The sequence below is a fragment of the Caenorhabditis remanei genome, chromosome IV, assembly GCF_010183535.1.
Source record: "Caenorhabditis remanei strain PX506 chromosome IV, whole genome shotgun sequence".
Lineage (NCBI taxonomy): Eukaryota > Metazoa > Nematoda > Chromadorea > Rhabditida > Rhabditidae > Caenorhabditis > Caenorhabditis remanei.
The window spans coordinates 17,168,617-17,195,926 of NC_071331.1; the positions used below are offsets into that span (position 1 = coordinate 17,168,617).

Here is a 27,310-nt window from a genome sequence, read left to right on the forward strand (position 1 = left end):
TTGCAGGTTTCCAAACGTCTGATAATTGAAGCTCACCCAGTATTCTCGAATTTCAGAAGCTCTCACTGAACCGACCAGGATCAATATTTCAGTAATAATCTCTGTCTCTCTTTTCGCTTCGAACACACAATCAATACACTACTCCTATTAGAAGACGTAAAACAACTCATGTGCTTTCTCTCTGCTCACTCACTTCTCCCTTTTTTCTCTCATCGATTCTTGTGACCAAGAGTGAGAGAGTCAGGCGGTGTGCATTTTCGTCGATATTCTTCTTCTTCTTCTTGTGAGAAAATTTTCACTTTTTTCAGTTTTTTCTTAGAAACGATAATTTCAGAATTGAACCAAAAGATGATTAAAGAAAAGTTCGATGATCTGCTGGATTACTCAGTGGATTCTGATGAGGATTCATTCTTGATTGTGGACAAAAAGAAGAAATCGTCGTCTCCAATTCCAAAGAAAACTAGCCAACAGCCGACTCCAAAGTTAACACAAAAGTGAGTTTATAGAAACAAGGAATCCAAAAAAACCAAAAAATTAATTTCAGATTGAAAGCCAAGAGAAATGAGATCACCTTCACGCGAACCATTGTTTTCGTCATCTTGACTCTCGTATTCGTCCATCAAGCATGTAGATATACTCGGATGGAACTTCAGATCAAAAAGGCTGAAAATGAGAAACAGGAAGCTTATGAAACGGTGAGCTCCTTCGATAAAAAGCTCCCAACCTATCTTCATAAAATTCAGATCTCAAAAATGCAAATCGAATTGGACAAATTGAAGCAATCGGAGAGTGAATGGATGAGAAAACAAGAGTTGAAACACCGTCAAAATGGAATATCTGCTGACGACGACGAGGATCCGGATGATGATGATGTGAGTTTCTTTTCTCGAATGAAGTAAATCATCTTCTGAATTCCAGACTATTTTCCAGAATTCAAACCACAAAACCGAAGAAATAATTTCCGTTCAGGCCGCCCCTCCACATCTATTCGCTGTCTTTGGTTTTCTTCTCTGTCTATTCCTGGCAACAATCGTTTTCTACTGTCTTGAGAGGTCCGAACAAGTATATTATCGTTGATTGAATTCATGAAATTTTCCCATGACAATTATTTTTTGCAATAAAATTGTACTTATTCACAATCTTTTTATTTTACCTGTTCTTTTAAGGAGAGAATTCATTTAATTTTTAATGGGAAACGTGAATATTCTGGGGAAAGATGGGAGAAAAAACTGAAAGTTGTCATGATCCTGATGGTTGTTTCAGGATTTGAATTAAGTATTTTTAACTGCATGGGATTCGTTTGGATTCTTATTTAAATGTTTCTAAAACAACTTTAAATTGACTTTTTTGACGATTTTCCTCATATTTCCATCGGTGATTTTAAATACTCAACATAACGGTTGCAACCGCGGTTGAATTGTATGGAAAAACGTAAAACTCTTTATTCATTAAAAAAATAAACTTCCAAATCTTTTCATGCTTACAGAATTCAATTTGATTTTTGGAGATTTTCCTCTCTCCTTTTATAGATAATTTTTTTTCTCTCTTTTTATAGATAAAATTTACTTCAACTCGTTTTCCAGTCTAATCATTTCGTTCGCATCCTCAATGGCCTCTTGAACTATACAATATAGTATTAAACATACGAATAAAACCATCAAAATCCCAATAAGATTCAGACAAATATAGCCGATTGTACTCCAGTTGGTGTCTTGAATGAGACATTCATCACAGCATTCCGGGCATTCAGTACAGCAGCCATTCGAGTAAAGTACCGTGCAATTCTTGCGGTCAATCTGAAAATAATTTAAATTATTATATGATTTAATATTTAGAAAACAAACTATATTGTAAGCCCACGATTTATGATGATAGTCATAAGTGAGTTCAGAACAAGTTTCAGCCTGTTTCAGAGTCCTCTCTTTAACTTTTGGAACTTCTTTTGTCTCTCCGTAGACTCGAATCGAATGAGCACAGGTTTTCATGACATTTCCATGATTTTGACGGAAATGAAATTGAACTTTCCCAATGGAATAATGATTTTTATTGAATGGAATTGAGCAGAATTGTTCTTGTTCGTTGTCTATAGTTGCTTTATATTCACAATTCGAGACAAGTGGTTCTAGATTGTTACAGTAGTAATCGAGACAAGCCTGTGTTAAAATCAATTAAATACTCACTAGATAATGAATAAACTCACAAGTACATCATATCTCCTCGGTGCACCATCTGGAACTATTCCTGACCATTTCGAGTGTTGATAAGACACTGAAATTGGTCTGATATACTTTGCCAAATCAATAGTCAGAATTGGATTCTCCTCATTTGAACACCATGCTTTATCTGATGGTGGATCAGATCTATCAATCAATACATAACCACTTTGATCTCTTCCAAACAATGGATTATTGTCTGAATTGGATGATCGACTCGAATCAACTGTTGCTCCGAGAATAAGACTTGCTGCATTCATCCGGAATACTGAATTATTTGGAGATGAATTATCTTGAGTTGGGACAAATTGTTTCGGATATTCTTTCGATTTCTGATTTATCTCAATCGATGGATTTTTGATATCTTTTATCACTTCTTCCACTTCTTCAACTAATTCTTCGAATTTCTTATTTCCTTCATCCAGATTCATTGTGTCGGTTGGTTTCGAAGCTGTATTAGATTCAATATCTATTTTGAAATTTCGGAATTCCGATTGAATACTTGAAATCTGAAATCAACTCAATCATACATCTATTTCTGCTTGATATTCCATTACCAATTCAAGAGTTTTATCGTTCTGAGATGAAATATGGTATTGTTTCCATAGAATCAAAACGAGACAAATCGAAAACAACAATTCCAGAATCATGTAATGACGAAGTTTATTTCTGATCCATTCATACCTGAATACTCTTTGTTTTTTTCAAATTTGAAATAATTCCAGACTTACCATATTTCTTTTTTTGTTGTCGATTCTTCGATTTGAAATCTATCTTTCTGAAGTTTGAAAGTGACATTTGAAGATACTTCTGAGCCATATGCTGACTCGGAATTTCTTCCAATTGATGTTTTATCCATTTTCAGTTTTGATTCATTTGAAAAATATCTGTTTAAAAAATTGAGATTAATACTTTAGTGAAGAAAAAATTTTCAAATCAAATAAAAACTAAGTTGAAAAACAACAGAATCATTGAAAATGCTCCATTGATTATTCACAGTTTGTTTAGCTCTTGAGCAGGAAGAAAGAGTCTTCTCCGTTCACGAGGGACCATTTGAATACCGACTACTGTCGGATGGAGCATGTTTGCATATTTCTCCGCGTCTCTTCTTATTGTACGATCTCTCAATGAAATTCTGGGATCCTCGTCAAGATTCCCTGAGGTATGAAATAGATCCATTGAAAAGAAATGTGCATGGGATTTTAGTATGGTTTTCATATAGACATGAAAGGGTTCTTGAAATGGAACAGTCTTCTGATCAATGAAGTTTTTCAATTCAGAGAATCATCACTATCTCCATTCCGAACCTCCAACTTCTGCGTGAACCAATTAAAATGTTGAAAAAGGTTGGCGTAATTTATCAATGAAATTTCAGTAAAATATTAGAAAAAATTATTTTTTAAACGATTATTTCTCTTGTCGGAGGATTCCAATAGAAAAGTTGTCAACTACTAAAATGAAGATCTAGGGTTGTTCCATTAATACTGTAAAAACTGCAAATCTTACCATTTCCAATTTCCAGATTGTACCTACTGGTTTTTATTTTACAACTTTGGACTATTTGATTTTTAAATTTCATTCATTGACATTCGATAAGAACGAGATTCAATTTGTACTAAATTTGAAAATGTGAGGTAGAAAAAGAATACAATAAGAGAAGATGAACTCAGGCATTTACAGAGTTCCTTTTTATCATTCGTAGGCATTCTACAACTACCGCAATAATGAAAATTACAACAAATAAAATAAAAAGGAGACCAAAAACAATTTGTGCAAAATAGAAAGAATTAAAATCTTTCATTTTGCAATCTGAGCAGCATTCAGGACAGTCGGAGCAACATTCCATCGAATACAATTGGGTACAATTCTTCTCTTGCTGAAATTCGTGTTTGTTTTTACATTCTCATTATATTCCAAACGTAATTCAGTCAAATAAAAAGTGAACTGACCCAACTATAAACCAGAGAAGAGTGCTTATGATTCCATGCCAGTTCCTCGCATTTCTTTTTATCTTCCAATTTTTTCTGTTCAGTTCTGAATAAGTTTCTCCGAATTCCAAAGACTCGAATGGAGTAAATACAAGTCTTTTCTACATTTCCATGGTTTTCCAGGAAAAGAAATTGCACTTTTCTGACTGGAGGAGCAACAGAATCCGAAGATATTCGACACATTTGTTCTTGGATATACTGGCCATTAACTGATTTTTCATATTCACAGTTAGTTGCAAGAGGCTCCAAATTTTCACATTTCGAGTCGAGACAAGCCTGGAAAACATATAAAATTTCAACAGAGAAGAATCATTTGAAATCCGTACCAGAACATTATATTTCTTTGGTGCACCATCTGGAAAAACTCCATTCCATTTTGAATGTTGATAAGAGACATACATTATTTCAGTATTCTTTACCAAATCGATTGTGAGAACTGGTTTTTCTTCGTCCGAGCACCAAGATTTATTCGGTGGAAGTTCTTCTCGATCCAACAGAATATATCCACTTTGATCACGGGTAAATGGATAGAAAAAGTTGTTGAAAAATCCATCTTCGGATGAAACAGAAGAAGAAGAAAGGCCTAAATCCACTGAGGCGCCCATCAGAATATTGGCTGCATTCATTTCGAAACGAGAGTAATTCAATGAATTTATTGGAAACGAGTTTGATTTCTCAATCAATTTTTCGCTTGTTTTGACTTCTACTGGTCTAATCGATTCTTCTTGGATGCTCTTGAGCATTTCATTCCTCTCTGGTTTCGGAACAGAATTCGTTTTCAGTAGTTCATATATCTCATCAAGCCGCTTGCCCAAATTATCTATATGTATTTCTAACTTTGCATTCTGAAAATGAGAAATATGAATCCAAATTGAAGTAATAAAGTATACTTACCAATTCCATATTTCGTGAGGACAAATCATGATAATTCGATAGGGAAAAGAATAGTATAATTATTATAATTCCTTCTAAAACCATATAATATCGTAATCGATATTCTAACCATTGATACCTGAGAATATAAATTTTCCGTATTTAATACGAATAAAGAGGTTCTTACCATATTCCCGGTGCATTTTTTGTATTATTTTCTTCTTCTTCGATATTCAATCGATTCATTTTGAAAACGAATGAGGAAGATTAAAGAAGATCTGATAACATGTGGAAAACTGAAATGAGTATGGTATCGTAAAACAAAACTTAATTTCAAATTTTTAATCCATTGAACTGGAAAATGAAACTAGAATCGAAAGACATTTAAATATTCTCACATGGCCCCGAAAGGCTACTATTTCTTCTTTTCTTTGGGTCTCTTCGTAGCGTCTGTCAGGAGAGAGAGAAAGAGAGAAATATGCATACGGCACCAAGTCTAGGCCAAACTTTAGGTCCACACAAGTCTAGGCACGGGTTTTCAACAAGTCTAAGCTCAACCTTACCAAGCAGCAAAGGAGTTCACAGAGTGCCACCAAGTTTTGGCCCATATTTGAACATTTTTCTGTAGCATGTTTCCATGTAGTATTTTTTCAAAAATCTAAGAAAACTTCCTGTAAATACAGAGAAAGAGAACGGAAGCTTTAAAAGTTAAAAGATATTCAAATTCTGCGACCACGAATCAGACTGCTCACAAGTCTTTCACAAACCTTCCAAAAGTTTAGAATTTACTTTACGAAACTCTTGTGGAAGACTCGTGCAAGACTTAGCGACCACCACCGAGTATACATACGAGATGATAAATTGTCAATTCAAGATGTGTACTATCATTCAGTTCAAGTTTGTACCAACCCAATACAGAAATTTTTGATTTGGAACAGCACCAAAATTAATACTCTCTTATCGTTTTTCCTGTAATGTCGCAATATGTTTCAGAATTTATTGGAAGCGATGAGGAATGTACATATAAGAACATACAAGTAACATCATAATATCTTCGGATTTTATTCTGAAATGATTGAATGCTAAAAGAGTTTTACTTGCTTACAAAATAAACTTTCAACCAATGGCCAAATTCCGATTTAATACAAATTAGTGTTTCACAGTATTCGTTTTGTTTTCTGAGCTGTTACTCTTAAAACTTAGGTAGATTATTTTCGTTTGCTGAACGAAATTTCTATTATTATTGCTATAAGGGTAAAAATAACAGTGATTAAAATGACAGAAAAGATTATAAGTAAGATGGAGAAAACAATTGTTTCAATGTTGGTGTCTTGAATGAGACATTCATTACAGCATTCCGGACATTCAGTGCAGCAGTCATTCGAGTAAAGTACCGTGCAATTCTTGTAGTCAAACTGGAAACAATTTCAATTATTATATGATTTAATATTTAGAAAACAAACCATATTGTAAGTCCACGATTTATGATGATAGTCATAAGTGAGTTCAGAACAAGTTTCAGCCTGTTTCAGAGTCCTCTCTTTAACTTTCGGAACTTCTTTTGTCTCTCCGTAGACTCGAATCGAATGAGCACAAGTTTTCATGACATTTCCATGATTTTGACGAAAATGAAATTGAATTTTTCCAATTGAAGAATGATTTTTATTGAATGGAATTGAGCAGAATTGTTCTTTTTTGTTGTCACTAGTTGCTTTATATTCACAATTTGTGGCAAGTGGTTCTAGATTGTTACAGTAGTAATCGAGACAAGCCTGTGTTAAAATCAATTAAATACTCACTAGATAATGAATAAACTCACAAGTACATCATATCTCCTCGGTGCACCATCTGGAACTATTCCTGACCCTTTCGAGTGTTGATAAGACACTGAAATTGGTCTGATATACTTTGCCAAATCAATAGTCAGAATTGGATTCTCCTCATTTGAACACCATGCTTTATCTGATGGTGGATCAGATCTATCAATCAATACATAACCACTTTGATCTCTTCCAAAAAATGGATTATTGTCTGAATTGGATGATCGACTCGAATCAACTGTTGCTCCGAGAATAAGACTTGCTGCATTCATTTGGAATACTGAATTATTTGGAGATGAATTCACTTCATTTGGGATGACTTGTTTCGGATATTCTTTTGATTTCTGATTTATCTCAATCGATGGATTCTTGATATCTTTGATCACTTCTTCAACTAATTCTTCTAATTTCTTATTTCCAGTGTTGTCATTGGAATCGGTTCGTTTGGAAGCTCGATTAGATTCAATATCTAGTTTGAAGTTTCGGAATTCCGATTGAATACTTGAAATCTGAAATCAACTTAATCATAAATCTGTTTCTGTTTGATATTCCATTACCAATTCAATAGTTTTATCATTCTGAGATGAAATATGGTATTGTTTCCATAGAATCAAAACGAGACAAATCGAAAACAGCAATTCCAGAATCATATAATGACGAAGTCTATTTCTGATCCATTCATACCTGAATACTCTTTGTTTTTTCAAATTTGAAATAATTCCAGACTTACCATATTTCTTTTTTTGTTGTCGATTCTTCGATTTGAAATCTATCTTTCTGAAGTTTGAAAGTGACATTTGAAGATACTTCTGAGCCATATGCTGACTCAGAATCTCTTCCAAACGATGTTTTATCCATTTTCAATTTTGATTCATTTGAATAAAATCTGTTTAAAAAAAGTTAAGATCAATACAAAGGAAGAAAGTTTCAGATAAAAAAGACGAAGTTGAAAAACAACAGAATCATTGAAAATGCTCCATTGATTATTCACAGTTTGTTTAGCTCTTGAGCAGGAAGAAAGAGTCTTCTCCGTTCACGAGGGACCATTTGAATACCGACTACTGTCGGATGGAGCATGTTTGCATATTTCTCCGCGTCTCTTCTTATTGTACGATCTCTCAATTGAAATCTGGGATCCTCGTCAAGATTCATGAGGTGGGAACTAAATCAACTGAAAAGAAATGTGCATGAGATTTTTCAAATGATGTTCATAAAAACATGAAAGGGTTTTCGAAATAAAAGCAGTCTTCTGATCAATGAAGTTTTTCAGTTCAGAGAATCATCACTATCTCCATTCCAATTATGTGAATGAAATTGAATTTCTCCAATTGAAGAATGATTTTTATTGAATGGAATTGAGCAGAATTGCTCTTGTTCGTGGTCTCTAGTTGCTCTATATTTACAATTTGAGACAAGTGGTTCTAGATTGTTACAGTAGTAGTCGAGACAAGCTTCGATTACATCATCTAGAACCATTTAACGAAAGCCAAGAGTCTTTATACTTCCATCCATGTATTTTTTCGAACTTTTTATGAAGTGATAGATGATTACCAGTTTGAAGAGTGATGGTTATTAATTTTCTTAGTAATAAGAAAAACTCATCTTTGCTTAGTCTCTCATAGTCTATTTGTCCAATTTGTTTGCAGAGTCTGTCCATGGAACATATTGATCATTGTGGTACGACGCGGTTGCATCACGTTCCATTCGTCACTACAGCAGTTACATTATCAAAGCTTTACAGCAAATTATATTCCGTGTTCTTCATCTGAAATGACCACAAACTCATCATTTTCTTTATTCAAACTCCCATTTGTTGTTCTTAAAAAAATAAGTTCAAACTGGACATCTTTAGACATGTAAGTATTTTGAAAAATGATCGTAATTAATGAAAATTATTTCAGACTTTTGATCTCATATGCTTCAAGACGAACTTCAATTATTTTTCATTCAATTGTTCCTAAAAATAGATTTAAAATGGATGTACATTTTTGGATGAAAGCATGTGTGCGCATATACGATTCGAACGAAGACAATTTTATGGATATACCATTCGAGCAAAGAAATACTATTGACTGGAACGATATAGATCTAGTGTTTGATTTCATTTTCGAAGACAGAAGTATTGCTCAAATAATAAGCGTAATGGATCGCACTTATTACGTCTTGAACCTGGAAATTCGTTGCTTAAATATCAATAACAGCCATTGCTTGGGAAGCGTGCCACAAATTTTAAAGTGGTTGAATTTCCGCCAACGATCTGTTGAAATCGTGCTATTAGACTACAACAGACCAAACGATGATGAATTTATTTTAATATTGGAAAGTTTGAAAATAACCAGAACTCTTCAAATGGAAATTCATCCATCATCACATAAAATCAAACCTTTTGATCCAAAGTTCGAAATGGACTACTTATGGATGAAAGGAGGCAGAACGAATCCTTGGATTTCTTTGGATAATATAATGACATTCGATTGCATTCATATTGATTTAGGATGCTTCTCATTCACATCATCTGATATGAACAAATATTTAAAAGCATGGATCAACGGATGCAATTACAGAATGGAGTATCTTTTTCTAGGTCTCAGATTGTTAGACCACGAAATACTGATTCATGGAATAGAAGTAGAAGAAATTGAGTCTTCGATTACGAGAAGTTATAATAAGTAAGCTCCACTGATAAAAGTGCTGTAAAACCATTAACTCAATCAATTTCAGGAATCTTTCACAGCCATGCGTTTTTGAGGGCGGAACAAACGGCACTGTTCTAGAACGCCGGAACGAAAAAAAAATCCCGGAACGAAAATAAAAAATCCCGGAACGAAAAAAAATCCCGGAACGAAAAAAAAATTCCGGAACGAAAAAAAAATCCCGGGACCAAAAAAAAATCCCGGAACAAGAAAAAAATCCCGGAACGAAAATGTTCACTCTATTATTTGAATTTTTGCGGAGTTATATTGTTCCAGAGTACCGAAAAGAAACTAGAAAAGTCCAACTGCTAGTCAGTACGGGTCCAAAAGAGATAACGGTTCTGAGAAAGTGGTGCAAAGTCCTACCAGCAAGTCATCAGCTGGTTGCCATTAACTCAGAATCTTAAGTCCTCTTGTAGCAAAAAAAAATGTTGGTTCAAGTTCAGATCCAGTAGGCAAAGAACTTGAAAACACTGGCTGAAAAGTCAACAAGTTTTCTTTTTATAGTCAATTCTTTAATAATTCTTCAACAAGTCTACTTAAAGTATCATCTCTTCATCAATCATCTCAAACACCAGAAGAAAGCCCAACGACAATCCACCATTCACATCTTTTCCTCAAGGATTCAAGAATTCGTCGAACAACTGAAAAAAGCCAGGAAGAAAAAGTCATATACTTCCCCAGTCAGATCTTCAGAAAGGTTACGGATAAGTTAGTCAAAAAGAAGAAGCCTAGAACATCAGTCCCTCAGCTCGACCTCATAGTGGATTAACCGGATTCATCAACAAGAAGTCAACGATTCCAGGATTCAGGAGCCAAGATGTCAACGTCAAACCCTCCTAATAGGTGGAAGCACACAAGCAACTTCAGCTGAAACTCCAAAGAATTTCAACAACTTCATTGTTTGACAACTCATCTTCTGGACATAAAACTCCTGAAAGTTACAACCATTTGACCTACCACACTGGAATGAGCCTTCTGTGAAGGAGTTCTTCTGGACCGGTTATGGGAAAGTGAACAAGTCACAACTAGAAGTCATACCAGCCGCTTATTCCGACCAACTCCAGAAGCTAAGCCTCGCGACGAGGATAGTCACAAGAAACAACTTGGAGTAGCGAGGAAGTACACACAGAAGATAAAAACTTCAATACTAGTAGTCGTCAAAGGACAAGTTCAGTAGCAGCAGTCTAATTCCAACTACTAAGGATCAAGAAAAGATCGAATAACACCCACAAGCAAGGAAGCTCGAGATTTGGGAATTCAGCTATGTGAGTATCAGCAATTTCAAAGTAAGACACCACACTCTCCGACTACCAGCTAGCCGTCAACGGAAGGTAACAACTACCAGCTTGCACTAATCATACCAGCTAACCTATACAATAAAAGGTTTATCGATTTCTTTTTGTGTGCCTCTTTGAGATCACAATACACAGATAACAGTCAGTGCAACATCCTTAGGGTTGAGGGGCAGGTTTCCCTCAAACCTCCATAAAACTTCCTCGTAACAACTAAAGCTTCAAAAACCAAAAAACTCCTCAAAAATATAGAAAATCTAAACAATCCAAAAACAAAGGACAATGATAATGTTTTCCGGAACTTAGTTGTATTGTTTATCATGTATTTCAAATAAACATTATATCTCGGCAAAAACTCAAATAATAGAATGAAAATTTTCGTTCCGGGATTTTTTTCTTGTTCCGGGATTTTTTTTTGGTCCCGGGATTTTTTTTTCGTTCCGGAATTTTTTTTTCGTTCCGGGATTTTTTTTCGTTCCGGGATTTTTTATTTTCGTTCCGGGATTTTTTTTTCGTTCCGGCGTTCTAGAACAGTGCCGAACAAACATACGTAGAAAAGATGGAAAGTTGGCGACATTTCAACAAAAGATTGATCAAATTCATACTGACCCAGAACAAATTTATCTGTTTCGAATGGTAGTGTGGCAAGAGAATTCTGAATGACTTACAAAACTTGCAAAACTATTACTGTCTTACTATTTCCAGATGAAACATAGAATCTTTGAATGGGCTCACTGATTGTCCGATATTTTCTGTTTTTGCAAACCTACATTTGACAATATTAACCTGTTTTATATTCTTTATACCGTGTAATAATTTAGATTATCAGACTACAGTACCGCTCAAAAGTATATCAAGTTTTCGTTTTTTGGTCATAACTTTTTTCAAAATAGTCGGAAAAATGTCAGAAATGTTTTTGAAAAATATTGGTTCATTTTTTTGGAGCCGGGTCTTCAAATTTTTCACATGGGCCTTGCCGGGCAGAGCTGTCTTGTTCGGTTTCTTTGGTTTTCTTCTCTGTCTATTCCTGGCAACAATCGTTTTCTACTGTCTCGAGAGGTCCGAACAAGTATATCATCGTTAATTGAATTCATGAAATTTTCCCATGACAATCATTTTTTGCAATAAAATTGTACTTATTCACAATCTTTTTATTTTACCTGTTTTTTTTAAGGAGCGAATTCATTCGATTTCAAATGGAAAACGTGAATATTCTGGGGAGAGGTGTGAGAAAAAACTAAAAGTTGTCAAGATCCGATGGTTGTTTCAGGATTTGAACAACGTTCATTTTACTACTTCGAATTCGTTCGGATTCTTCTTTAATGTTTCCAAAACTAATTGAAATTGGCTTTTTCAATTTCCCTCATATTTCCGTCGGTGATTTTAAATACTCAAAAAAAACGGTTGAATTGTATGGAATAACATAAACCTTTTATTCATAAAAAATAAAATTTCAAATCTTTCAATGATTCAGCTTACAGAATTCAATTTAATTTTTCGAGATCACACTTCTTTTCCTCTCTTTTCATAGATAATATTTACTTCAACTCGTTTTTCAGTCTAATCATTTCGTTCGCATCCTCAATGGCCTCTTGAACTGCACAATATATTATTAAACCTACGAATAAAGCCAATAAAATTGAAATAAGAATCAGACAAGAATTTCCTATTGTACTCCAGTTGGTGTCTTGAATGAGACATTCATCACAGCATTCCGGGCATTCAGTACAGCAGTCATTCGAGTAAAGAATCGTGCAATTCTTGTAGTCTAACTGGAAACAATTTCTATTATTATATGGTTTAATATTTAGAAAACAAACCATATTGTAAGTCCACGATTTATGATGATAGTCATAAGTGAGTTCAGAACAAGTTTCAGCCTGTTTCAGAGTCCTCTCTTTAACTTTTGGAACTTCTTTTGTCTCTCCGTAGACTCGAATCGAATGAGCACAAGTTTTCATGACATTTCCATGATTTTGACGAAAATGAAATTGAATTTTTCCAATTGAAGAATGATTTTTATTGAATGGAATTGAGCAGAATTGTTCTTTTTTGTTGTCACTAGTTGCTTTATATTCACAATTTGTGGCAAGTGGTTCTAGATTGTTACAGTAGTAATCGAGACAAGCCTGTGATATTTAAAATTAATTGAATACTCTCGAGATAATGACTAAACTCACAAGTACATCATATCTGCTCGGTGCACCATCTGGAACAATTCCAGACCATTTCGAATGTTGATAAGACACTGAAATTGGTCTGATATACTTTGCCAAATCAATAGTCAGAATTGGATTCTCCTCATTTGAACACCATGCTTTATCTGATGGTGGATTAGATCTATCAATCAATACATAACCACTTTGATCTCTTCCAAAAAATGGATTATTGTCTGAATTGGATGATCGACTCGAATCAACTGTTGCTCCGAGAATAAGACTTGCTGCATTTATCAGGAAAACTGAATTATTTGGAGATGAATTCACTTCATTTGGGATGACTTGTTTCGGATATTCTTTTGATTTCTGATTTCTCTCAATCGATGGATTCTTGATATCTTTCATCACTTCTTCAACTAATTCTTCTAATTTCTTGTTTCCAGTGTTTTCATTGAAATCGGTTGGTTTGGAAGCTCTATTAGATTCAATATCTAGTTTGAAGTTTCGGAATTCCGATTGAATACTTGAAATCTGAAATCAACTTAATCATAAATCTGTTTCTGTTTGATATTCCATTACCAATTCAATAGTTTTATCATTCTGAGATGAAATATGGTATTGTTTCCATAGAATCAAAACGAGACAAATCGAAAACAACAATTCCAGAATCATATAATGACGAAGTCTATTTCTGATCCATTCATACCTGAATATTCTTTGTTTTTCAAATTCAAAATAATTTCACACTTACCATATTTCCTTTTTTGTTGTCGATTCTTCGATTTGAAATCTATCTTTCTGAAGTTTGAAAGTAGCATTTGAAGATACTTCTGAACCATATGCTGACTCGGAATCTCTTTCAAACGATGTTTTATCCATTTTCAATTTTGATTCATTTGAATAAAATCTGTTTGAAAAAAGTTAAGATCAATACTTTGGTAAGAAATGAAAGTTTCAGATCAAAAGAAAAATAAGTTGAAAACAACAGTATTATTGACAAAGCGCCATTGATTATTCTCAGTTTGTGTAACTCTCGAGCAGGAAGAAAGGGTCTTCTCCGTTCACGAGGGACCATTTGAATACCGACTACTGTCGGATGGAGCATGTTTGCATATTTCTCCGCGTCTCTTCTTATTGTACGATCTCTCAATTGATATCTGGGATCCTCGTCAAGATTCATGAGGTGGGAACTAAATCAACTGAAAAGAAATGTGCATGGGATTTTAGTATGGTTTTCATATAGAGATGAAAGGGTTCTTGAAATAAAAAGCAGTTTTCTGATCAATGAAGTTTTTTCAGTTCAGAGAATCCTCACTATCTTCATTAGGAACCTCCGAATTGTGCTTGAACCAATAAAACGTTGAAAAGTGTTGTCATATTTTATCAATGAAATTTCGACAAAGGATTTGAAAAAAGGCGAGCAGTACAACACTATAAAAATCAAAAAAGGTTTAAACAAGAGAAGTAGAATATGATATTTAAAACACTAAATTATCTTGGTTAATGAGCTACAGAGCGAAACATAAAAGAACGACGATAGCGAAAACAGAAAATAGAGCTAGAGCACACAGAACCCCGAGTGCACATTGACTCAGTATTTCAGAGTTCATATCTTTGATAAAACATTCATTGCAACATTCCGGACAGTCTTCACAACATTCATTCAAGTAGAGCACTTCACAACTTTTGTAATCGAGCTGAAACTAATTCAAGTTATATCGAATATTATTTGAACAAACCATGTGGTAAGTGAATGAATTGTGGCGAAAATCATAAGTGAGCTCTCTACATGTTTCAGCTTCTTTCGGCGTCTTGGGTGCCAGTGTTATGATTTTTTTGGCTTCCCCTTGCACTCGAATTGTATGAGCACAAGTTTTCACGACATTTCCATGGTTTTGACGGAAATGAAATTGAATTTTTCCAATTGAAGAATGATTTTTATTGAATGGAATTGAGCAGAATTGTTCTTGTTCGTTGTCTCTAGTTGCTCTATATTCACAATTTGAGACAAGTGGTTCTAGATTGTTACAGTAGTAATCGAGACAGGCCTGAATGAATAAAAATGAATTGAATACTCTCGAGATAATGAATAAACTCACAAATACATCATATCTCCTCGGTGCACCATCTGGAACAATTCCAGACCATTTCGAATGTTGATAAGACACTGAAATTGGTCTGATATACTTTGCCAAATCAATAGTCAGAATTGGATTCTCCTCATTTGAACACCATGCTTTATCTGATGGTGGATCAAATCTATCAATCAATACATAACCACTTTGATCTCTTCCAAAAAATGGATTATTGTCTGAACTGGATGATCGACTCGAATCAACTGTTGCTCCGAGAATAAGACTTGCTGCATTCATTTGGTTTCCTGGAAACTCCCTCAATGAATTCTTCTGATCCCTGAATGGATGTTCCGGAATTTTCTTCAATTTATTTATTTTTCCAGCTGAAGAACTTTCAAAATCTTCAATTACTTCTTCATCATATTTCTCATCCTCTCTGTTGGATTGTATTTTGGATTCAATATCTAACTTGAAGGTTTTCAATTCCGATTGAATATTTGATATCTGAAAAATGAAAAATAAATCATAAATTGCCCGATTACGTCTTACGAATTCATGATTTCTTTCATTTTGTGATAAACTTTGGTGTAATTTTGATATAACCAGCACAATACAGATTAAAACGAACAATTCCAGAATCATATGACGTCGAACTCGTTGTTTAATCCATTCATACCTGAAAAACTCTTTTTTTTTGAGTTATATTTCACACTTACCATATTTCTTGTTTTGATGTCGATTCTTCGATTTGAAATCTATCTTTCTGAAGATTAAATGTAGCATTTGAAGATTCTTCAGAGCCATATGCTGATTCAGAGTTTCCCCGAAGTAATATATGATCTCTCATGAGTTTCGATGTATTCTATTTCTGTGAAATATACTTGAAACTGAGTTGTCTTCAGTCTAAATAAAAGAAAAAACTCAGATTGACTCATCTTCCTAACAACTAGAAACTAAGTGAATCTATCCACTTCATCCTCCGTTTATTTTCGACCATGTGAAATATCAATAGACCTTATTTTTGTGTTTCTCTGTGTTTCTACTGATTTCTGTCTCTGTAATCCAGGTTCCGAATGAGTTGACGTCATTTGTTTGCTGAGAAAAAAGCGGAGAGAGCCTCTCCAATCGAAATGTATAGAAACAGAAAGGAACCTGAGAATTAGTTTCACGTATTTAGAAGTACAAAATTTAGAAATAAAATGTTTTTGTATTCAGAATGCATAAAAAATCAAAATTTTCATCAGATAATGCTTAACCAGAACAATACGAAATCACATATATTGGAAAGAACGAAGAACGAAATACAACCCGATGATGATCAAAGTAGGTCCGAATAAGATAGAGAGAGCCAAGAGAGTATTGTACAGTCCAAGAGACATCTCGCATTCCAGACAACATTCTGGACACACTGAACAGCAATTCTTTGAGTAAAGTGGAACACAGTTCTTCTCCGTCTGAAATTCATTTTTGTTTCATTTTAATTTATTCAAAAAGAGTTCAAACCTTCGCATTGTACAGTACTCGAGCATTATCATGAAACCATTTCAATTGAGTACAATGTTGCAAATTCGCATCTTCTTTTTCTTTCTTTTTCTTTTTTTCATTCATAATTTTCTCGAGTTGTTTGATCTGCCTCTCCTCATCACTCATCTGGCTTTTTGAATCTTTTTCTTTTTCTTCTTTTTCTTCTTCTTTTTCAAATTCTATTGGCTCTCCATAAACACGTACAAGATATGCACATGTTTTGTTTACATTCCCTTGATTTTCAACGAAACGGATTCGGATTTTATTGATTGGATACCAATTGAGTTGTTCAACGATTGTGCAGTTTTGTTCTTGATTTTCCTCATCCGTCATTTTGTATTCACAATTGGAAGCAAGAAGCTCCCACTTCTCACAATTTGAATTGAGACAAGCCTGGAAAGAAATATATAAAACTCCAAAAAATACTAGACAACTAACCATGATTTCATATAATTTTGGTGCATCTACTGGAATTGTTCCATTCCATTTCAAGTGTTGATAAGAGACTGAATTCAACCTGATCGGTTTCGCTAAGTTTACAGTTAGAATTGGGTATTTCTCAAGTGAACACCATGCTTTATTCAGTGGCAACTCATCACGATCGAGTAGAACATAGTCACTTTGAACCGTTCCGAAGAAGTTTTCGACGTCACCAAGGAATCCTTCTCGAGTAGAAATGACTTGGGATGATTGGTCATAGTCAATCGATGCACCAAGAATTATATCTGCTGCATTGAAGGGAACTGAGTCATTTGAAATAACCGGAATAGGAGTTGAAGTAGAGAGATTCTCTTGGACCGAAATGGATTCGTTTGCAGTTTTTGGTTCTTCAATATCCTCAATCACAACTTTCTTTTCGATTGGTTTCTCCTCTTCCTTTTCAGGATAAATTTCATTGAAAGTTTCAAAATTCGTACTGATATTGAGTTGGTTTTCTAAAAATGCGACCCGGTTTTGAAGGTTTGAGATCTGAAAAATAGATCAATCAGAATAGATTCTTGACGATATTTGAATCATACCATTTCATTAGTTTCGTGATTTTGAGTAGAGACATTATAAGAATTGATTAGAAGAAATAGAATAGAAATGAGGAAGAGTCCTTCCAGAATCATATAATGTTTCACTTGATATCTGATCCACTGAGACCTGGAATAGGAAAAATAAATTACAATTTTGCGATATGACTCCGAAATTACCATAGCCCGCTACTTGAATTAGCTTTGTTTGGAGAGAAACGTCCTTTATTCATGGATATATTGATACTGGACATTGATTCACCAACTAGATTGGTTTGTTCTTTTGGTTTAATGTCCATTTTGATACTGAGAGTTCGAAAAGTTCAATTACTATCGACTACCATGAGGAGAGACCGAAAAATAAATGAATTAAACAAAGTCGGGAGCCTTTACTGTTTGAACAAAAACTAATCCAATCGATAATAATGATGTATTTGTCTTCTTGGAGAAATCTACAGATTTACCGAAAGAATACGTCAATAAAAGAGATACGGAGAAGTATGCAAATACGCTCTATTAACAATGGTGAGACTCACATGGTCCCCCTAGCTAATAGCAGTTGGACACTTCTTTCCCTGTTGGCCTCCTTGGTAGCTGAGCCAATTCTTTGAAATTATTAGAGCCAAGTGAAATTAAAATTGTACTTTTAGGTAGCTAATGAATACTAACTGAAAATACCAACTACAATGGTTCAAACATCGTTTGGAAGAGATTCCGAGTCAGCATATGGCTCAGAAGTATCTTCAAATGCCACTTTCAAACTTCAGAAAGATAGATTTCAAATCGAAGAATCGACAGCAATAAAGGAAATATGGTGAGTCGGAAATTGTTTTAAACTTTAAAAACAAGGAATGTTCAGGTATGAATGGATCAGAAATAAACTTCGTCATTATATGATTCTGGAATTGTTTTTTTCGATTTGTCTCGTTTTGATTCTATGGAAACAATACCATATTTCATCTCAGAACGATATAACTCTTGAATTGGTATTGGAATATCAAGCAGAAATAGATTTATGATTGAGTTGATTTCAGATTTCAAGTATTCAATCGGAATTCCGAAACTTCAAACTACATATTGAATCTAATAGAGCTCCCAAACCAACCGAAAATGTGAATCTGGATGAAGGAAATAAGAAATTAGAAGAATTAGTTGAAGAAGTGATGAAAGATATCAAGAATCCATCGGTTGAGATAAATCAAAAATCGAAGGAATATCCGAAACAATTCATCCCAGCTCAAGATAATTCATCTCCAAATAATTCAGTTTTCCAAATAAATGCAGCAAGTCTTTTTCTCGGAGCAACAGTTGATTCGAGTCGATCATCCAATTCAGACAATAATCCATTATTTGGGAGAGATCAAAGTGGTTATGTATTGATTGATAGATCTGATCCACCATCAGATAAAGCATGGTGTTCAAATGAGGAGAATCCAATTCTGACTATTGATTTGGCGAAGTATATCAGACCAATTTCAGTGTCTTATCAACACTCGAAATGGTCAGAAATGGTTCCAGATGGTGCACCGAGCAGATATGATGTACTTGTGAGTTTATTCATTATCTCGAGAGTATTCAATTCATTTTAATACAGGCTTGTCTCGATTACTACTGTAACAATCTAGAACCACTTGTCTCAAATTGTGAATATAAAGCAACTAGAGACAACAAACAAGAACAATTCTGCTCAATTCCATTCAATAAAAATCATTCTTCAATTGGAAAAATTCAATTTCATTTCCGTCAAAACCATGGAAATGTCATGAAAACGTGTGCTCATTCGATTCGAGTCTACGGAGAGACGAAAGAAGTTCCAAAAGTTAAAGAGAGGACTCTGAAACAGGCTGAAACTTGTTCTGAACTCACTTATGACTATCATCATAAATCGTGGACTTACAATACGGTTTGTTTTCTGAATATTAAATCATATAATAATTTAAATTATTTTCAGATTGACCGCAAGAATTGCACAGTACTTTACTCGAATGGCTGCTGTACTGAATGCCCGGAATGCTGTGATGAATGTGTAATTAAAGATATCAACTCTGAAACAATAAATTCCTGCATCTTACTTATATTCATTTCTTTTGTTCTTATCACTATCTTTTTACTCCCCATAGCATTGATAATAGAATGTTTGTTCTGCAAACGAAAATAATAATTTATTTTGTAAGTGAAATAAAAGTACTTTCGCATTCAATCAGTGATGATTCAGAATTAAATCAAACTATATTACGGCGTTACTTGTCTGTACTTATGTATAATCCCCATTGTTTCCAATAAATTCTGAAAGTATTATGATATTACAGAAAAATGATAGCAGAGCACCAAGTTCAGTACTGTTCCAAATCTAAATTTTCGGTGTTGAGCTGGTACAAACTAGAACTGAATGATAGTACACATCTTGAATTGACAATTTATCCTCTCGTATGCATATTTCTCTCTCTTCAAACAAACGCTACGAAGAGACCCAAAGAAAAGAAGAAAAAGTGCACTCTCGAGGACACGTGATAATATCGAAATACCGGTCGATTCTAGTTTCATTCTCCAGATTAATTTCAAATGGATCTCCATTCTCTCAAATTAAAGTTTGTTTTACGATACCATATTCATTTCAGTTTTCCACATGTTATCAGATCTTCTTTAATCTTCTTCAGTCGTTTTCAAAATGAATCGATTGAATATCGAAGAAGAAGAAAATAATACAAAAAATGCACCGGGAATGTGGTAAGAACCTCTTTATTCGTATTAAATACGGAAAATTTATATTCTCAGGTATCAATGGTTAGAATATCGATTACGATATTATATGGTTTTAGAAGGAATTATAATAATTATACTATTCTTTTCCTTATCGAATTATCATGATTTAGCCTCAAGAAATATGGAATTGGTAAGTATACTTTATTACTTTAATTTGGATTCATATTTCTTATTTTCAGAATGCAAAACTAGAAATACATATAGATAATTTGGGCAAGCGGCTTGATGAGATATATGAACTACTGAAAACGAATTCTGTTCCGAAACCAGAGAGGAATGAAATGCTCAAGAGCATCCAAGAAGAATCGATTAGACCAGTAGAAGTCAAAACAAGCGAAAAATTGATTGAGAAATCAAACTCGTTTCCAATAAATTCATTGAATTACTCTCGTTTCGAAATGAATGCAGCCAATATTCTGATGGGCGCCTCAGTGGATTTAGGCCTTTCTTCTTCTTCTGTTTCATCCGAAGATGGATTTTTCAACAACTTTTTCTATCCATTTACCCGTGATCAAAGTGGATATATTCTGTTGGATCGAGAAGAACTTCCACCGAATAAATCTTGGTGCTCGGACGAAGAAAAACCAGTTCTCACAATCGATTTGGTAAAGAATACTGAAATAATGTATGTCTCTTATCAACATTCAAAATGGAATGGAGTTTTTCCAGATGGTGCACCAAAGAAATATAATGTTCTGGTACGGATTTCAAATGATTCTTCTCTGTTGAAATTTTATATGTTTTCCAGGCTTGTCTCGACTCGAAATGTGAAAATTTGGAGCCTCTTGCAACTAACTGTGAATATGAAAAATCAGTTAATGGCCAGTATATCCAAGAACAAATGTGTCGAATATCTTCGGATTCTGTTGCTCCTCCAGTCAGAAAAGTGCAATTTCATTTCCTGGAAAACCATGGAAATGTAGAAAAGACTTGTATTTACTCCATTCGAGTCTTTGGAATTCGGAGAAACTTATTCAGAACTGAACAGAAAAAATTGGAAGATAAAAAGAAATGCGAGGAACTGGCATGGAATCATAAGCACTCTTCTCTGGTTTATAGTTGGGTCAGTTCACTTTTTATTTGACTGAATTACGTTTGGAATATAATGAGAATGTAAAAACAAACACGAATTTCAGCAAGAGAAGAATTGTACCCAATTGTATTCGATGGAATGTTGCTCCGACTGTCCTGAATGCTGCTCAGAATGTAAAATGAACGATTTTAATTATGTGTTCGTTGGGAATATTCTCCTTGGCCTCTTTTTTATTTTTGTTTTTGTTTGTTGGATTATTTGCGCAGTTGCCGAATGTAAGAAAAATATAAAAGCCGACTCTGTAAATGCTTGAATTCCTTTTTTCTTATTGTTTTCTTTGTCTACCTCACATTTTCAAATTTAGTACAAATTGAATCTCGTTCTTATCGAATGTCAATGAATGAAATTTAAAAATCAAATAGTGGAAAGTTGTTACATAAAAGCCAGTAGGTAGAAGCTGGAAAGTTTTTGCAATTTTCAGCAGGAGAAGTCGGGTTTCAGGACAGTGGCACAACACTGTGGATTGTTCGATAGATTTGCAAGTTATGCAAAATGAATAGAACAACCCTAGATCTTCATTTTGGTAGTTGACAACTTGGAGTTCTCCGAAAAGAGAATTTATAGTATAAAAATAACTTTTTAGGATGGCCTAGATTTCACCATCCATATCTTTCAATAGATGTGTAAAAAAAAGAGTTCAACTACAGAAATGAACATCACTGCAACTTAAATCAGATCAGTTTGATTATTAGGCTCAGTGAAACTCAATGCTAAAGTGTGGTGTGTTTTATGGCAAACAGATGGATAAGATGAACCAATTGAATATCGAATTTAAACATTCAGATTTCAGAATTGGTTTTCCTTTTCTCCGTATTTACCCTTCGACCTGATTCAGCGACTCAGTTCTATTTTTTTTTCAAATTATCTCTTTTTGGTTAGCCATTCCCCCGACAAACACAACGAGCGAGACGGCAGCTCGTTTTTTGTGAATTTCTGAAAACAAAAGGCTCTTGTGAATATTCTATTTTTCTCTATCTCTCGTAAAACCTTCTCTCGTTGAGAATATGTCAATATTCTTTTGTGAGCAAGAAGTCTCTAACGATACGAACTCTCTCTCTCTTTCTCGAAACCTTATAAAATATAGAGTGAGTGGAACGAAGAGATTGAGGCGACTGACGGGGAGAATCTTGCTCTTTTATACTGCTCCGCATGACCTTTCACTATGAATTTCTCTTTTTCACCTCATTTTCCCCTGATATCTTCTGATTATTGTTTCGACTGAACCTCATGAGAATCTTCTTCTTTTTTCTTTTTCTAATTTATAAAGCTTCTATTCTAGACAAATCAGCAATGAAGTATAAAACTGGAGCAGAGAATAAACCATTCCTTCGAGACGTCGAATCTCCATCCGACAATCCGTCGAATCCGTTTCATTTCAGAAAAAATGAGTATTTTGGAAATGAAAAACCGATTGCAAAAAAGGAATCTTGGTAGGATTTTCTATTTTTCTAAATGTCAAGTTTCTCAATTTTAGGCACAAAGTTCTCAATAATCGTCTTCGGCATTACACAGTTTTAGAGGCGTTTCTTTTCGTTTTTCTCGTTATACTTCTGTTCAAGGTAACTTTTTTTAAATGTGAATATTTTCTATGTTTTTTTTTTTTAATTTCAGATTTACAGTCTTCAATCTCAAATTGACACACTCGAGAGGAAACTTGATTCGAAAAAACATGCTGAAAGTCATCTGATGAAAACAAAAGAAATCTTGGAAGAGAAGAAAGTGATTCATGAAATTGTGCAGAATGTGATCAACCCTTCATCTCCTTTTCCGAAAGAAAAAGAAGGAAAAGTGAAATTGAATTCAGAATTCAATGCAGCAAGTCTTGTACTCGGTGCATCAATTGAAACAAGACAATCATCTCATTCAGTTTCCCCTGGAAATTCATATTTCGATATTGTTTCATTTGCATTGGGATCAGATCAAAGTGAATTTTCACTGCTGGATCGAGTGGAACTACCAGTGGATAAAGCATGGTGTACAGATGATAAGAAGCCAGTGTTGACAGTCAATTTGGCTGATTATATCAAACCAATTTCTGTTTCATATCAACATTCGAAATGGAATAGAACTGTGCCAAATGTGGCACCAAAGTTATATGATGTTGTGGTAAGATAATTCTGAGTTTCCAGTAGAATTGTTATCTCGTATTTCATATTTCCAGTCTTGCATTGACGGGGATTGCAATCAACACGAACCACTTGTATCCAATTGTGAATACTCAAAATCTGGAAATCAAGAGCAAAAATGTTTGATCTCCACTGGTCTCCCACTTGTCAACAAAATACAATTTCGATTCCATGAGAACCATGGAAACTTGAATAAGACATGTGTGTATCTTGTTCGTGTTTATGGAGAGCCAAGTAGATCAAAAGAAGTTAAAATTCAAGTCAAAAGTCAAAAAGAAGAAGAAGAAACTGCAAAGATATGCTCTCGATTGGCATGGTTCCATGACAATATCCCGGTATTTTATAATGGATTGGTAAGTTTTTCAAATCCAATACTGAGATAACAGAACAATTTCCAGGCATCCAAAAACTGTTCAACACTCTACTCGAATGATTGTTGCCGTGAATGCCCGAATTGTTGTTCGGAATGTCAGATAAACGACTCGACACTCCTCAATAACCTTCAGTTTTTCATCATTTTCTTTGTTCTTTTTTTCATTCTCTTTCCAATGTATATAGCAGGAATATCTGCATGTTGTTTCGGTTTGAAACGATTTTTTGGAATCTGAGATCTCTTGTTGCAGTTAATGAAACTAGTTAGAAAGTGTTCTTATTTTTATAGAAGAGCTTCTCTCCAGTAACCTCTTCTCGCATAATTCAGAAGAGTTGGCGAGACGCAGAGAAAACGAGAAAGAGTGCTCCGCAGTGTCACGTCAAGCGGACTCTTTTTCGCATTTTCCGATAAATTTAGATTTTCTCTCAAGCTTCTGTTCTAAATGATTAGCTCACTTCTTTTTTGAATCTGACAATAAATTGAATCTGACAATAATCTGACAATAAAAAACAAAAAATGATTGTGAGACATATGTCAATTGAAGAGCCAACAACCAAATCGGAAATGTGGTGAGAAATAAATTGAAAGTTTAGAAAAAAACAAACGAAACTTCAGGTATGATTGGTTGGAATATCGGATACGAAGATTCATGGTTATAGAATGTGTTTTCTTTGTAATGTTCGTTTTCCTCATATCAAAATCATTTTCTATCTCCGATGAGATTCAGAGAACTCATGAAATGGTAAGATGACGTTTCTGAAGTTTTTATTTTTCAATCGAATAATTTACAGATGTATCAAATGCAATTAAAAATTGACAGTATCGAGAACGGATTGTCTCCAAGACATTATATGAAGGCAGAGAATACTGAATCTATTTCTGAAGATCGCCAGCAAGAGATATCGAGACTTCGAGAAATGAACGAAAAACTTGAAAACGAAATGAAGGCTGCATCGATCGCATCAATCATGAGCCATCGTCAAAGCGCCCTCCCAAGTAATAATCTAAATTCGATTCCTCCAAATTCCACAAGTTGCTCACGAGAAATATTCAATGCTGCTAGTATGGTGGCTGGTGCATCAATCGTTGATAAACTGTCATCACATACAGTATCCGCCCAAACTGGAGGGTATATTAGAAGTGGAGAAGAGTCATATGTTTTACTCGATAGAAAAGAATTGCCGCTTTATAAAGCATGGTGCTCGGATCAGAGCAAACCGAGGCTTACGATAAATTTGGCAAAATATATCAAACCTATTTCTGTTTCTTATCAACATACGAAATGGAATGGATTGATTCCAGATGATGCTCCAAGAATATATGATGTTGTAGTAAGGATTCAGATTTAAATTGCCAAGATTCAACCGAAAAACTAATTTCAGAATTGTCTCGATAATGATTGTAAGAAATGGGATGCTCTGGTCTCGAATTGTGAATACAAATCATCTGGATACAGTATTCCAAAACAAGAACAAACATGTTTGATTCCAGCAAATCGGAGCAGGACATCAATCAAGAACGTTCAATTTCGTTTTCGTGAAAATTATGGAAATAAGAATAGAACATGTGCATATTTAGTACGTGTCTATGGAGAAAGAGCAGAACCACCGGAAGATAGAAAAGCAATCGAAAGAAAAGAGGAGGATCGAGAATCTACATGTTCATGGATCTCATGGCAATATAACAATTTTCGGTTTTTGTACAATGCAGTAAGTACTTTATATGGTTGTGGCAGGAAAAATTCTAATTTCTGAGATTTCAGAGAAACAAAACATGTCCAGTTTTATATGAGAACAATTGCTGTATTGAATGCCCAGAATGTTGTATGGAATGCACAATGACCACTAGTTTTTCAGATGTTATGCAGACGCTCCTTTTATTCATCATTGTTATAGGCACATTATCTCTATCTATTTACGGATGTCTAAAACTTTGTCAACATAGTAAACAACGTATAAGACGCGGGTACATTTAACTACTAGTTTATTAGCGAACTTTAAGTTTACATAATGAGTGTGAAAGGGTGAAAGGTGGATGAAAATCAGTCTCGGGACAAAAACCCCGTAAGAACTGCCTAGATTAAGAGAAACGTCAGCTTATATAGGCATCGAAAAGGGGCGGAGTTAATGGGTGACAATTAGTGGCGCCGAGCCTGTAGAGCGGGATGCGGAGTGTCGTTGTGGCGGCGATGACGAGAGAGCGCCGGCGTTGAAGAGACGGCAGACACGACGACAGCGGGAGGCGAACATTGCAGGCCTAGGAATGGTGGTGACGAGACTGTGAGCGAAAGCGAGCAGTTTCGACCTGAAAATAAGCACTTTGTGTGTGTTAGAAACTCTGATAAATCTTAAGGGCCGGGATAGGCTTAAGGTTTCGACAGAATACCTTACACCTCCCCCCTTTAAAACAAAACGACCGCCCTCGGTCGGCAATTAAGCGTTTTAAACGACCTTCAGAATGAGGATACACTCAGGTAAACTTGCGTGAACTTCGCATTCGACTTCAGATGACCAATCCCTTCGTGAGGTTGAGATGGTAAAAGCCGTGAAGGTGTCGACGGTTGACTTAGTCGCTGAACCTTCCAGGTTTCCTTCGGTTACGAGCGGGATTCCGTCTTGCTCCTGTAGGTGGTTGAGCCGGAACAGTTTCTTCGGAACGTCTTGTCTTCCTCGGCTTATTGACTTTAGCCGGTGGTTTCTTGATCGAAACAGATCCTTTTGATGAATCAGTTGTGCATTCAGCTTTTTCAGCTGAATTATTTACCCCAGATGGGTTGTTAACAGTTTTAGCATTATCTTCCTTCCTGTCCGTTGATAACGCGTCGGTCTTTCGACCTTCGCAAGTGTTATCCGTAACGGGAAGTTTATCTTGAAGAACATACTTTTTGATTTGATCGAGATGTACTCTCTTCTCTTTCTTTTCGGGTCTACCAATATCTTGGATGATAGCTTCAGATCCGTTGACTTTGATAACTCGATATTCTCCAGTCCATGGAAGGACCAGTTTTCTGGAGAGGCCTTTCTTTGACTCGTAATTCTTCATCATGACACGGTCTCCTGGTTGAATTCCGGAACCGAGAGCTCCTTTGTTGGCTTGAGCTTGTCTTACAGATTGTGCTCGAATGGAGTTTTCAGCAGCCAGTTTCCAGGCGTCTTGAAGAGTTGTTGTCAGATGGCGAGTCCATCCTTGATAGTCAGGTTCTTTTTGTGACAGCGGTGTCGGATCCAAGATCTTGTCGATCACAAACACTGGATCTCTTCCAAACATCAAATAAAATGGAGTTTCTCCTGTAGTTGAGT

General features: G+C 34.9%; 10 protein-coding genes across 10 annotated transcripts; 5 read left to right on the plus strand and 5 right to left on the minus strand.

Moving 5' to 3' along the window:
* Positions 1–348: 348 nt before the first annotated feature.
* Positions 349–1,077, plus strand: GCK72_014778 (uncharacterized protein; the record flags this gene model as incomplete). The annotated part of the gene is made up of 4 exons (XM_053730454.1): positions 349–494; positions 545–695; positions 744–872; positions 919–1,077. The coding sequence occupies 4 exons, from the start codon at positions 349–351 to the stop codon at positions 1,075–1,077; spliced, it is 585 nt and encodes a 194-aa protein (XP_053585226.1).
* Positions 1,078–1,562: 485 nt separating this feature from the next.
* Positions 1,563–5,320, minus strand: GCK72_014779 (uncharacterized protein; the record flags this gene model as incomplete). Its single annotated transcript, XM_053730455.1, has 9 exons — positions 1,563–1,796; positions 1,845–2,153; positions 2,201–2,722; positions 2,771–2,897; positions 2,945–2,991; positions 4,163–4,477; positions 4,528–5,046; positions 5,096–5,213; positions 5,262–5,320. The coding sequence occupies 9 exons, from the start codon at positions 5,318–5,320 to the stop codon at positions 1,563–1,565; spliced, it is 2,250 nt and encodes a 749-aa protein (XP_053585227.1).
* A 1,164-nt stretch (positions 5,321–6,484) lies between these two features.
* GCK72_014780 (uncharacterized protein) lies at positions 6,485–7,752 on the minus strand (the record flags this gene model as incomplete). The annotated part of the gene is made up of 5 exons (XM_053730456.1): positions 6,485–6,489; positions 6,534–6,846; positions 6,894–7,403; positions 7,452–7,578; positions 7,625–7,752. 5 exons carry the CDS (start codon positions 7,750–7,752, stop codon positions 6,485–6,487), a joined length of 1,083 nt encoding a protein of 360 aa, XP_053585228.1.
* Positions 7,753–8,931: 1,179 nt separating this feature from the next.
* GCK72_014781 (uncharacterized protein) lies at positions 8,932–9,567 on the plus strand (the record flags this gene model as incomplete). The annotated part of the gene is made up of 1 exon (XM_053730457.1): positions 8,932–9,567. The coding sequence occupies one exon, from the start codon at positions 8,932–8,934 to the stop codon at positions 9,565–9,567; it is 636 nt and encodes a 211-aa protein (XP_053585229.1).
* Positions 9,568–12,420: 2,853 nt separating this feature from the next.
* GCK72_014782 (uncharacterized protein) lies at positions 12,421–13,920 on the minus strand (the record flags this gene model as incomplete). The annotated part of the gene is made up of 5 exons (XM_053730458.1): positions 12,421–12,654; positions 12,703–13,011; positions 13,063–13,572; positions 13,621–13,747; positions 13,793–13,920. 5 exons carry the CDS (start codon positions 13,918–13,920, stop codon positions 12,421–12,423), a joined length of 1,308 nt encoding a protein of 435 aa, XP_053585230.1.
* A 629-nt stretch (positions 13,921–14,549) lies between these two features.
* GCK72_014783 (uncharacterized protein) lies at positions 14,550–16,204 on the minus strand (the record flags this gene model as incomplete). Its single annotated transcript, XM_053730459.1, has 5 exons — positions 14,550–14,738; positions 14,781–15,089; positions 15,141–15,620; positions 15,666–15,792; positions 16,131–16,204. The coding sequence occupies 5 exons, from the start codon at positions 16,202–16,204 to the stop codon at positions 14,550–14,552; spliced, it is 1,179 nt and encodes a 392-aa protein (XP_053585231.1).
* Positions 16,205–16,387: 183 nt separating this feature from the next.
* Positions 16,388–17,955, minus strand: GCK72_014784 (uncharacterized protein; the record flags this gene model as incomplete). Its single annotated transcript, XM_053730460.1, has 5 exons — positions 16,388–16,570; positions 16,620–17,033; positions 17,079–17,609; positions 17,660–17,786; positions 17,837–17,955. The coding sequence occupies 5 exons, from the start codon at positions 17,953–17,955 to the stop codon at positions 16,388–16,390; spliced, it is 1,374 nt and encodes a 457-aa protein (XP_053585232.1).
* A 387-nt stretch (positions 17,956–18,342) lies between these two features.
* Positions 18,343–21,503, plus strand: GCK72_014785 (uncharacterized protein; the record flags this gene model as incomplete). The annotated part of the gene is made up of 9 exons (XM_053730461.1): positions 18,343–18,470; positions 18,516–18,642; positions 18,691–19,203; positions 19,251–19,559; positions 19,608–19,680; positions 20,314–20,383; positions 20,432–20,549; positions 20,599–21,117; positions 21,168–21,503. The coding sequence occupies 9 exons, from the start codon at positions 18,343–18,345 to the stop codon at positions 21,501–21,503; spliced, it is 2,193 nt and encodes a 730-aa protein (XP_053585233.1).
* A 1,299-nt stretch (positions 21,504–22,802) lies between these two features.
* Positions 22,803–24,246, plus strand: GCK72_014786 (uncharacterized protein; the record flags this gene model as incomplete). Its single annotated transcript, XM_003089438.2, has 5 exons — positions 22,803–22,942; positions 22,987–23,071; positions 23,124–23,618; positions 23,674–23,991; positions 24,037–24,246. The coding sequence occupies 5 exons, from the start codon at positions 22,803–22,805 to the stop codon at positions 24,244–24,246; spliced, it is 1,248 nt and encodes a 415-aa protein (XP_003089486.2).
* Positions 24,247–24,527: 281 nt separating this feature from the next.
* On the plus strand, positions 24,528–25,852 carry GCK72_014787 (uncharacterized protein; the record flags this gene model as incomplete). Its single annotated transcript, XM_053730462.1, has 5 exons — positions 24,528–24,580; positions 24,627–24,753; positions 24,803–25,342; positions 25,394–25,720; positions 25,793–25,852. The coding sequence occupies 5 exons, from the start codon at positions 24,528–24,530 to the stop codon at positions 25,850–25,852; spliced, it is 1,107 nt and encodes a 368-aa protein (XP_053585234.1).
* Positions 25,853–27,310: the final 1,458 nt, after the last annotated feature.